At 35.8% G+C, this 11,511-nt stretch overlaps 2 protein-coding genes across 3 annotated transcripts; one reads left to right on the top strand and one right to left on the bottom strand.

Moving 5' to 3' along the window:
* The first annotated feature begins 1,229 nt into the window (after positions 1-1,229).
* Positions 1,230-3,287, top strand: LOC127084185 (uncharacterized). Of its 2 annotated transcripts, none has more exons than XM_051024584.1 (6): positions 1,230-1,289; positions 1,820-1,896; positions 1,974-2,150; positions 2,239-2,337; positions 2,440-2,682; positions 2,794-3,287. In XM_051024584.1, exons 2-6 carry the CDS (start codon positions 1,828-1,830, stop codon positions 3,142-3,144), a joined length of 939 nt encoding a protein of 312 aa, XP_050880541.1. In that variant the 5' UTR covers positions 1,230-1,289; positions 1,820-1,827; the 3' UTR covers positions 3,145-3,287. The 2 variants fall into 2 exon arrangements, with proteins under 2 accessions (XP_050880541.1, XP_050880540.1); XM_051024583.1 differs by lacking the exon at positions 1,230-1,289 and adding an exon at positions 1,396-1,483.
* Positions 3,278-6,925, bottom strand: LOC127084184 (2,3-bisphosphoglycerate-dependent phosphoglycerate mutase 1). The gene is made up of 9 exons (XM_051024582.1): positions 6,628-6,925; positions 5,940-6,222; positions 5,531-5,754; positions 5,098-5,216; positions 4,835-4,991; positions 4,630-4,731; positions 4,429-4,548; positions 3,637-3,694; positions 3,278-3,552 (listed from the first exon to the last, which is right to left on the bottom strand). Exons 2-8 carry the CDS (start codon positions 6,217-6,219, stop codon positions 3,650-3,652), a joined length of 1,047 nt encoding a protein of 348 aa, XP_050880539.1. The 5' UTR covers positions 6,220-6,222; positions 6,628-6,925; the 3' UTR covers positions 3,278-3,552; positions 3,637-3,649.
* Between the last annotated feature and the right edge of the window lie 4,586 nt (positions 6,926-11,511).

Raw genomic sequence — 11,511 nt, 5'->3', positions numbered from 1 at the left:
AATCTCAATATATAAGATGTCTTCATTTGGTCTGATTACACGAGTGAAACTTAAACTACTAAGAGTGACTACACTTGGATTCTCCACAACAAAGAAGATTTACATGATCTTAATTCAGAACCTCAACCATGGAACTGGATTTGGAAACTTTTCCTACCAAAAAAGATCAAGTTCCTCTTATTACTTATCGCAATTCTGTTCATGCTCTTTCTCTCTTTGTTTCACCATCACATTATGGTCCTCTTGGATATGTGTTCCACATATTGTCTAGAAGAGGAGTCATTCATTCACCGTGTTCGTGACTATATGGATTCTAGAAATCTTTGGTTTACCTTGGACTTAATCATTCATATTTTTTCTTGATTGAGAATGAAAATGCTTGGATAAAAATAAGAGTCATAGTACTTATCATTACCTCTTTGTTATAGAAGTATGGTGGGCTTGGAGAAAGCGTAACTCTACTGCATATCTCATGAAATCATTCTCATGTATTGACTCCCTTTGGTTGTCCACTCCATAGTAGACTCCTTTCACATTTGTTTCAGTATACCTCAAACAGGACACATAGACAATTGTTTCATCAAATGGAACTCCTCAGCTACACTTGCACCATTATTAACGCGGTTGGAAGTTGTAATGGCACGCTAACTCAAACTAGATTTGGTGGTACCTTTGTATCTCATATCGGACATGAGGTTTCTTTCAATTAATCACGAACTCTTCAAATATCCTCCAAGCATAATTATGTGTCATCCACAAGGGTCTCTGTCTAGGCAAAGATAGGACCATTATTGACTTACAGACTCGTCTCTTACCCTTAGTATCAAACCACATTGAGACTCCTTTGAATAAGTATCATAAACATGCGGTGTTGATCTAAGATATCAAAGATATCTTGTTTGAAAACACTGTTTCGAGTTATCCACACCCTTTATAAATGTGTAATCAAAGTGCTAATTTTATTGACCAAACTCGGACTTGGTGCATCTGCTAATATTGATCTTCTTATTCATAGCTCCTCTACTTTATTTTTCTTTCTTTTACCTTTATAACAAAAAAAAATCATTTATAACTTTTTGCGGTGAGATGTAAGTAGAAAACATTATAGAAGGAGTGGTGTTTTGGTTTCCACATGCACGCATTCATTGGCACCACATTGTGTATAGTTATAGCTCACTACAGTAGTGACAGCGTGCTTATAAGCCCATAAATACCACATTCCACAGTACTCCTCCTATCAGAGACGTGTAACAGGATAAGCTTGAAGAATTGTTTTTCTTCCTTCTGGGGTCCATCTTTCAACCTAGCATTTTCTTTCCATTTATCTCTCAATTTTGCATTTTACTTCTACATACAAATACAATCGGTGCTGCACTTGTATATGATATTCATACTATACTAGTATAACATATGAATGTGTTTAATAGTATAAGATCTTCTTTCCTACTTTACTTACCAACTACTCTGACAAGATTTACCAAAAGTTAATGAATCTGTCTTAGTTTCTTTTGTTTGTCTCAAAACATAAATAAACTGTTGGAAAATATGGCAGAGTGGACAAAATAATGTACTCAATAAATTGTGTACGAGGGAAGTTTAAGATTACTTACACCACCACACAAATGAAAATAACTTTCTAACAAAATCGACCTAACTTATAACTTATTTACTGTGTTAAGGCAATAATAGTACTAACCAAAGTGGTTATAAATTGAATGCTATCTTTCAATGAATAAACCAAACTATATCACTTTTGCTTTCTTCAAAACCTTGGCTTCTTCAACTGTTCATTCTTAATTTTTAGATTGTTTTTATACAGTTATTACTATGAGTGAGGATCTGAAGAAAACTGGTTCTGTTGGCCATGAGAAAATGTCACAAGAGCAACAGGCAAAGGTATGAAAATACTAAACATTTTATCCAATACTTTGAGTAAAGGATGTGGTAGCTCATAATATTTTGCTGTATTTCAGATCATTGAGGTGAGAAAGCTGATAGGAATATTATCAGAAAAGGAAACTGTGTATTGTACTGATGCAACCATTTCAAGGTACTTAAAATCGCAGAATTGGAATGTCAAGAAAGCGTCTCAAATGTTGAAGCAAAGCCTGAAATGGAGACGGGAGTACAAACCCGAAGAGATTCGCTGGGTGAGTTAGTTCTTGCCTGTCATCAATCACTCTTGATTTTTTTTGTTCTGATGAAGTTATTTAACATGTGTTTTCTTTGTCGGTTAAGGACGAGGTTTCTAAGGAAGCAGAGATAGGGAAAATGTATAGAGCGAATTATTGTGACAAGCACGGAAGGCCGGTGATTATAATGAGAACAGATCGCGAGGTTTCTGTAGAAATCAATTTTAATACTATATGTCATCATGTCTGTTGCAGAGATGTGTTTGGAATGAGCGAAAACTGAAGAACGATTCTATTTGTGCTGCAGAATTCGAAGTCGTTGAAAGAAGAGATTAAGCATTTTGTTTACTGCATGGAGAATGCAGTTTTAAATCTACCACCTCTCCAGGAACAGGTGGTCTGGCTTGTTGATTTTCATGGCTTCAATTTATCAAATGTATCGTTCAAGATAACACGCGAAATTAGCCATATATTACAAAAGTACTATCCACAGCGCCTCGGATTGGCAATCATGTATGATGCACCTGGGATTTTCCAGCCATTCTTCGCGGTAACGAAACAAAACACTCTTATCTTTTCTGTTTCGGTGAAATTTTAAATATATGCTTCAAAAGAATGAATCCAGGACTATTTTGTAATGTAAAAGAACAAACTGTTGCAGATGGTAAAGGTTCTGCTTGAGTCTGAGAGTTATAAAAAGGTAAAGTTTGTTTATTCTAACGACCAAAACACGAAGAAGATTATGGAGGGTTTGTTCGATATGGATCAACTTGAACCTGCGTTTGGTGGGAAAAACGACACCGAATTTGACATGAATAAATATGCTAAGAGAATGAAAGAGGAAGATAACAAGATGCACTCGTTATGGACACGGACAAACTCGCTATCATTGGCCTCACTCAATATTCCTTCTTCTGATTCAACTGGGTCAGAAGCAGATTCTGATGCTTCCAACAATGAGAAAACACTCGGTTCCTCTATTCCTAACCCTGAGAAATCACTTGAAGTATGAGCTATGATGTTCTAGTTTGAAACCTACATTTAATGGTGTAAGCTTTATCTTGGATTTATAACAATAAATGACTTTTACCTTGTAAATTTGAAGCTATGACCTTCAAAAATCAAAGACAGAATACATACTTGCATTCAGCAGAATTTTCTCTCTCCATCATGGAGCAATGCTTGTTTATTGTTGAAAATACTTCAATAAGTATTACAGTATCTCGACATTAGAACTCGAATTTTTACAATTATAACAATGTATCTAAAGTTTGAAGCTAGCCTAGTAATACAAAGGTTCAAAACTATGCTAGAACAACCATAACAACCTAGCTTTAGAAATATGCGCTAATATTGAAGGCGCCTAGCAGTAACACTGAGAACAACCTCCCCTTAGGTGATTCATCTGTGGAAGTATTTCCTAAAAGTGAAACAGTCCAAGAATCAAAATTTATCATATTGATAGAGGAAAAAGGAAAAAAAAAAAAAAGTAACTAGTTCTTACCTAAAAAATATTATTATTGGAACATCTCATCCAACTTCTGTCTGTAAAGAGCCAAATGCTGTAACCAGCAAGTAAAGTTGTCAGTGTGTATTGTGAAATTAGTTCAAAATAAGATTTGAGAAAAGAATAACAAACATTATTCTAGTATCATGATACACCACTAGCAGATGATTTCATCTGTATATTAGACAACAACAATCAAGCCTTATCTCACTATGTGTGGTCGGTTCCATGGATTAACTTCTCCCATAATATTCATCCATGATCATGTTTCTATTAACTTCTCCCATAATATTCATCCATGATCATGTTTCTATCCAAATCGTTAATCTCGGGATCTTTCTTAATTTCTCTTATAGTTTTTCTAGGTGTTCCTCTATCTCTAGCTACTTAACTCCTCTCCATCTCCATCTGATCTACTTTCCTTACCACAGAATCTAAAGGTTTTCTTTCTATAATAACTTGACAAATACAGTCTGAAGTTTGAGGAACGACTGCCGCTTATTTTCAAGCATCGAGGAACACTATAACTCAACAGTTACCTATCAGAATTACTTCACAGCCCAGGACATATTTCTCAGGACAACTAACATTTAGAATAATAACATGAATAATACCATTGTACATAGAGACATGAAACAAGTAATTTCACAAGCTAAACACTTTTTAAGTCCTATTTTTATATTTCTTGTGGACTGCAACCTTCCAGACAAACAATATTTATTCTTAAATCAAAACTTCTAATATTCCTAGAAAAACCATCTTACATGGGACGAAATATAAAATGCATACCTTGGTATAGGCATATACTCCAGCTTCAGTTGGTCCTATAGGACTTCCCCTCCTAATGAATCTTCCCTCTTTGAAAATGTAAAGCATTGGAATTCCGGTTGACAGTTCTAAGCTAATGACCTGTCAAAAGTCGGGAGAAATCATGTCTATATAGTTCGCATGCAAATTAAGAGCAAAAATAATTCTGAGTAGGCCAATCACCTCCTGGGAAGTTAGCTTGTCGAGATACATTATAATGGATCTCAATGAATTCCCATGTGCTGCAATCATAACATTCTTTCCAGATAAAAGTTTGGGTTCAATCTGCAGCGTTGAAATCGATGGATCAGTTCTGTATCAAATTTATCTTTAAAAGTTACAATATATATCAAACTACATGCACACTACAAATTAAATATCCACGTACCCGGTCTCTGAAATAGGCAACTGCTCTTTCAGCGCACATTTCCAAACTTTCACCATTGGGAGGAGGTATGTCATAGCTTCGGCGCCACTCATGGACTTGCTCTTTTCCGTATCTGTCTGCTGTTTCTTGCTTATTGAGACCCTGTAGTTCTCCATACCTGAAAGAACAAAAAAATTTATGAATACACCAATAATACAGATCTGTTATTCATAGCCTTGTAAAGCAGAAATTTCAAACATTAAGACCGAGAAAATGATTATTACATTCTTTCATTTAGTTGCCAAGCTGTTGTGACTGGAATGGACTGCTTTTTTGTATCTTCGCTAAAAACTTGACTCCATGCTTTTGCTTGCTCGCTCTCGTCGTGCAAAACAACAGGCACCTGCAGGTAGGTTGATGGTTAATTTATAGAAAATGATATTTCAATACATTGCAGAAGATAATCTTGGAACGGTGTAGAAGGGAATTTAGTCGCTACTATGTACATAACCAGTAATAACCATTATAGCAAAACCTATGAATTTTTCTATTGCCTGATTTTCTGGATTGTTGTCCAAGTATCGCTAGATTTAAACGAGTACTATCGATTTGGAGTATGGCATGCTTACTAATATTCTCTAAGCTTTGTAGAAAAAAATACTAGTTACATAATGTTTCACTCTTTCAGATCTGAAGATAGTTAACTATTCCTGTTACCTTCCCACGGCGGTGCTGGGTCATGGCAAGCATAGCTGTCATTTGTGCACGAATCAACGCAGATGTAAATATGACATCAACAGGTATGTTACTAATCTTTTTTCCAGCTTCGATTGCCTCATCAATACCCTTCTTGCTAAGTGGTACATCAACACAACCTGTGAACAAATTCTTTTCATTCCACAACGACTCGCCGTGTCGAATAAGGATCAAAGCCGCTTCATCTGATTCAGAACAAAGATAACAGTAGTTAGATAATAATAACATTAACATCCAATCATGACAACTTCAACTTTTTGAATGTCCAACAACCTAAAACTCGAGATCCATCTTGAATAACCAATCAACAAAAACATACTCGACACAGAACGATAGCAATAAATACAACTAACAAGAAAGTTTATCATACTTGATTTCTTATAACTGTCACCCGTGTTGCTTCTTGAAGGGGACAACACCGGATCAACAACCGACGTCTGAGAATGGGAAGCCGAAGACTGAATTACAAAACAACTCCTCCGGCCGAAGTGGCTACTTCTTCCCTTTGACAAGCCATTATTACTAGAGACAAAATCCTTTGTCGCAAATCTTAGCGAACCACTCCTGAGATTTCGGCTATGATTCAGATTACTAAGATAAGAATGAGACTGCAAAGTCCCGATAGCATGGTTACATACTTCAGTAGCCATTATCTGAAAGATTCAAAAACAAAAACTCAGTAAGGCAATACATTAGTGTTGCAACAGCCACTTCATGATCAAGGACGCAAAAAACACATACTAGTTTACCTATAAGAATGATGAACGCAAACCAAAGGAAAAAAAAAGAGGGAAAAAAACCCACCTAACAAACAATCTGAAACAAAGTGATTGCAGATCTATAGGAAAGAGAAAAATGAAACAAGAGAAAGCCCACATAGAATTCATATACATATATTAACAAAAAAACAAACTTTAAATTTATTTATCAGTAATAACATATATTAAGTTGAAAATCATCAATAGAAACGAACAAGATTACCCCAGATGCAAATAACCAAAGAAAACAGCGAGAAAAAGAAGCAGAGACAAATATGAAATAGAGAAAAATTGATATACCTTGTGTTATATAATGAATTTGGCGAGAAAAACGAGGTAGAGGCAATGGAAAAATGAGAATTAAGAGAGGGAGGGTATAACGAAGTAGAAGACGGAGTATAAGAAGAGAATCAAAGGAGAGAAGAAAAAGAGGGAAAGAGGGTTGTTGGTATTTGTCGCAAAGACTAATTAGGCGACACGAGTGAGGTCAATTTATAACGTCGGAAAAACGGAAGAATCGAAAATTGGTCTTGTTGTGTTCAAAAAGTTACATATTTATGCATAGAAATAGAACAACCTCCGATAAAAAGAAAATCTAAAAAGATGTCTAACTCAGGTTGTTTCAAACTTTCAATATATTGTTTAATTGTTTTTAGAAAAAACAAAAAAATTTAAAATTGCTTTTTGTTTTCTTTTGTAAAACAAATTTACATCTCTCTTTTCTACACTTTTAGGTTCCATAGAGATTTCCATTGAAGATTTTATAGAAGAAAAAAAATGAAAAAATAAAATAGAAAAGTAAATGTTTGCTTTATAGTAATTATCACATTTAAAATAATATCTATTTTAAAAAGATTAATATTTTGTTTTTCAAATTAATTATAAAGTAAAATTGTAATTAATTTTATATAAGAAAAAAGATTACAAAAGTTTTATAAAATTAGCTTTTATTGATGATTCTGAAAAGGAAAAATTATTAAATTAGAAGAAAAGACAGTGATGGATAATTAAAAATGTGATAGGAAAATAAACTTTAATTTTAAATTAAAATAGTAAAATAACTTATAACTTTTATACAAAATAAAATAATATAAAAAAAATAAAATTTTACATTTATTATAATGAGAATATTTCAATAATTTAATAGTTTATAGAAATACGTGTTAATTTAATAGATCTCAGCTCTTGAGGGCACACATTATGTAATTGAATTTTTTTACTAAGTCCACTCATATGCTTGCAAGCTCGTCTGAGCACTTGCTCTCTTCACGATTTATACGAGAAACATGAATCTCTCAATCACAATTAATCATGTTTTTTATTCTTTGTAGTAGACCCCAACCAACTTCCATCTTACAGGATGTTGTGATGATCGTTGAAAACACATAATTACTATCAATTTAAAGCTTCATTTTCCTATACTCTTTGTCAAAACACATGCTTCAATCCTTCATAGATTTCCCAAAGCTCCGTATTTCCAACTTTACAATTGTCTAAATGTTTTGAAAATCCACTTCTCCAAGCTCCATGTTGATCTCTAATTAAGCCTCCACATCCTGCTAATCTTTCTCCTCTAAGCGTTCCATCTGTGTTTAGCGTAATCCACTCATTCTTTGGTGGTATCCATATGATTTGTTGAATTACACTTTGTTTGGTTGTGATCATTTTATGCAGGCCTAAACTCGTATAATAATTCATTACTTTCAGTTGAATGTCTTATGCTAAATTGACAAGAAGAATGTAATCATCCACATGCTCTATTTGGTTCCTCCAATACCATATAGTGTGACATGATGTTGCACATATAGCTTGTCAATCGTCTTGATCTCCCTTGCTTAAGTTGTTTTTGTAAGTTATAGTGAATCCGCTCCTGCAGATTTAAGTTAAAAAAGATACCCCAATAGTTTCCTTTCACGGATGGAATCCAAATCTGTCTAGTAACTCTTCAGTCATTCAGAGCATGAATAATAGATTCAACAACACCATCGTTATATGTTCAGTAATGATCTTTTAGAGGTAAGCAAGTGTTATCCATGCCAACAAGTTTCCCCATACCTAATAAACCATGGTTCATTGGATTGGAAATGTTTTCATATCTCACTGTGTGAATCTGCTTCTCAATTTCAGTATCTCCATAAATAAAACCTCTTTGTATCCATTGAATTTCCTTCATACATGTTTTAGGCACAACACAATTCATCATATGGTACATAGGCATAGATTCAATGACAGCTTTTGCAAGGGTGTCTCTCCCTGCAAAAGACAATTGTTTTCCTTTCCAACTTGCAAATTTTCTCTTAACTTGCTCAACAAGATATTGAAATCTTTCACTTTAGGACTTCTTCAGATATAAGTACCCCTAAATATTTGTTCATTTCTTTTGTCTCCTTAAAACCTGTCGGCTATAAAAGTTGCTTTATAGTTTGATTTGTTGTATCTTTTGAAAACATAACATAAGTCTTCTCAATTCTAATCTTTTCACCTAAAATAGAAAAAGAAGTTCTCTAGAACATACATGACACAAGACATTTTCTTCTCTATAACTCTTCCAAAAAGAAGCAGATCATTAGCAAACATGAGATGCAAAATAATTGAGTCTCTTGTATCTATTTCATGCTCTCCTACCTACCAGTTAGTAGTTTCAACATCAGTTATGAACAAATTTTGGTAACAATCATTAATCATCTTCTTTGGTTCTTCAATCCTCTTCCATGCTTATCTCTAAGTGTCACGTCCGCGAAAAACAACCGGCGGGACTCAAATAAAAACACAACACAGAGCCGCCACTGCGCGTTATTTATCCCAAGATAGGGAAAGGAAACGCTCAGAGAAACCTGGAAAGGAAATGGTCTCGCGACCAAAGAGAAAGGGTAAGGGAGTCGGTTACGCAAGGGGAAGGTATTAGCACCCCTCACGTCCGTCGTACTCGACGGGATCCACGTTCTAAGAAAGAAAAGGTTGCTAAACATCACACACACACACAGGGAACGCAGGTGGGGTTAAGAGAAGGGAGCTCGATAGGACATCGCGTCCTATGCCTACATATCTCGTCTGGAACGAGAATCAGAGCCACTGTAGTTCGGCTTACGCACGCCAAACAACACAAAACGCACAAACAGATGGCAAACATGGAGTCCGACAACCACTCGATGGAATTACGTCAGCATCCGAACCAAAACACGCCAGAGGGCAAACGTGGAGCCCGACCGCCAATCACTGGACTTACGTCAGCATCCGAACCAAACATACAATCAGATAACAAATAAACACACGCAAAAAAGAAAAAAGGTGCCCGGAGAGACCTCGCACGGTCTCCTGCCTACATACCTCGTCTGGAACGAGGATCAGGGCGATGTAGTTCCCCCTCAAGGGAAAGAAAATCTAGCCAGAAACCGAGGGAAGACACACTACCAGGGAGCTGGACTCGAGCCTAGTGTTGTCATGCATCGTTACCCTACGTTCAGGTTTCTACCTACTTGCACAACTGCAAGCTAACCCTATCCAGGAAGAAAGCAAGCATACAAGCATACAAGCAAATATTCACATAGCACCCACTATAACCAATCAAGTGAGGCTCAAACAATGGGTTTGACTGCCGAAGCAAGTCATCTGTGCATGGGTATTATTCGCTCTTAACCTTGCCATTACGAGGCTAAGGTGAAGCAGATGAAAAGGTGAAGTGAGGATGAGACCTCACAGCTCTTATCCCTGACCAGGGAGAGCTTCTGACAAAGGAGCGTGGGTCCAGAATGGAGGGACCCTTCTACGCTCAAAGACTCTGACTCGATTGTGCAACAGCACAGGATCTTGGGTTTGTGCCCCAATGCATCAACACACAGCCGTGTGAGCAGAGGGACGACATACAGAATAGTGGGGGATAGATTGCATATCCCTAACTTCCACCAATTGCCTCATAGAGGACTTCACCTGCTTAGGCACAATATTAAACAATCACAAGCATCGCCTCTTAAGGAGGACTTCAGACAGTTTGCCCGGCCAAATAACAGACCGGGTCTCCAGACTACATGAAGAATAGAAGTCCTACCTGAAGTGGTTTAAAAACCAAGCAGCAGCAAGCAAGTTCTTAAAGAACTGTAAGCAACTAAAGGTACCTGAAAACAATCAAGTATCATCAGTACTCAGACAGACAACAATAAACAGCAAATGTTAATCAGTCAGACTATACAGACAACACAAGCACATAAATGCAAGCTACAAGCTCAAGCTCAAGCTTCACAACCTACAAAACAATTTCATGTTAGTTCTCAACATCAAACAACATCAACTTAATTGACTTGGTTCAATCTTCTTAAGCATTGTGCTTTTCATCCTGAAAAATCAAGCAAATGTGAGAAACTGGACCACTAGGCCAAGCCTAGGGTCCAAAAGTGGCAAAAATGTCTAAACAGCAAGCAATCTCCAACCAAAACCAAATTAACACAAATAGAAAGCCAAGGCAATCGATCCCATGTTTATATCATTCACCATATTCCTTTTATGCACAAAACAAATCAAACTAGGTCAAATGCAACACCAAACATCCAAACAGAACTATTGCATTCAATTCCATATCAAAACAATTCAAAAAATCCTCAAATAATTCACACCTAAACAGGACATATTCAAGGTATAGCATGTCAATTTTCAGCTCAATTGGACAAAAGGAACTATGTCAATAAAAATCAAGAAAAGCAGACACAAATATATGATCCAAATCATAGCATCAACACATGCATTCACTTCAGAAAATCATAAGTCAATGAAAACAATAAAGAACTGAATGGGACCAAAAGCATCATGTCCTATCATGTGTCTACAACCAGCATACCAAATTTCATCATCATCCAATACCATATGAGCATTTCACAAAGATAATACCAACATATGTCACACAAGCTTGCATATTTGACCAACAGAGATGAAAAATATCAATCAAATTGAAAATGCCACATAAAAATCCAGAAAAATTCACATAGCATCTCAACATATTCATCAACATCCATGCAAAATTTCAATTCATTTCAACATCTCTAAGTCATGAAAATAAATCCAGAAAGTTGACCTAGCTAGGTGTGACACAAATTGTCACACCTTGATTCAAAAATTCATAACTCAATCACCAGGTATCCAAAATTCACACAATTTATATGTAAATCACCATCAACATGTCTACAATCACCACAA

Source organism: Lathyrus oleraceus, chromosome 5 (assembly GCF_024323335.1).
Source record: "Lathyrus oleraceus cultivar Zhongwan6 chromosome 5, CAAS_Psat_ZW6_1.0, whole genome shotgun sequence".
NCBI lineage: Eukaryota > Viridiplantae > Streptophyta > Magnoliopsida > Fabales > Fabaceae > Lathyrus > Lathyrus oleraceus.
This window is presented reverse-complemented; position numbering and strand designations above follow the sequence as displayed.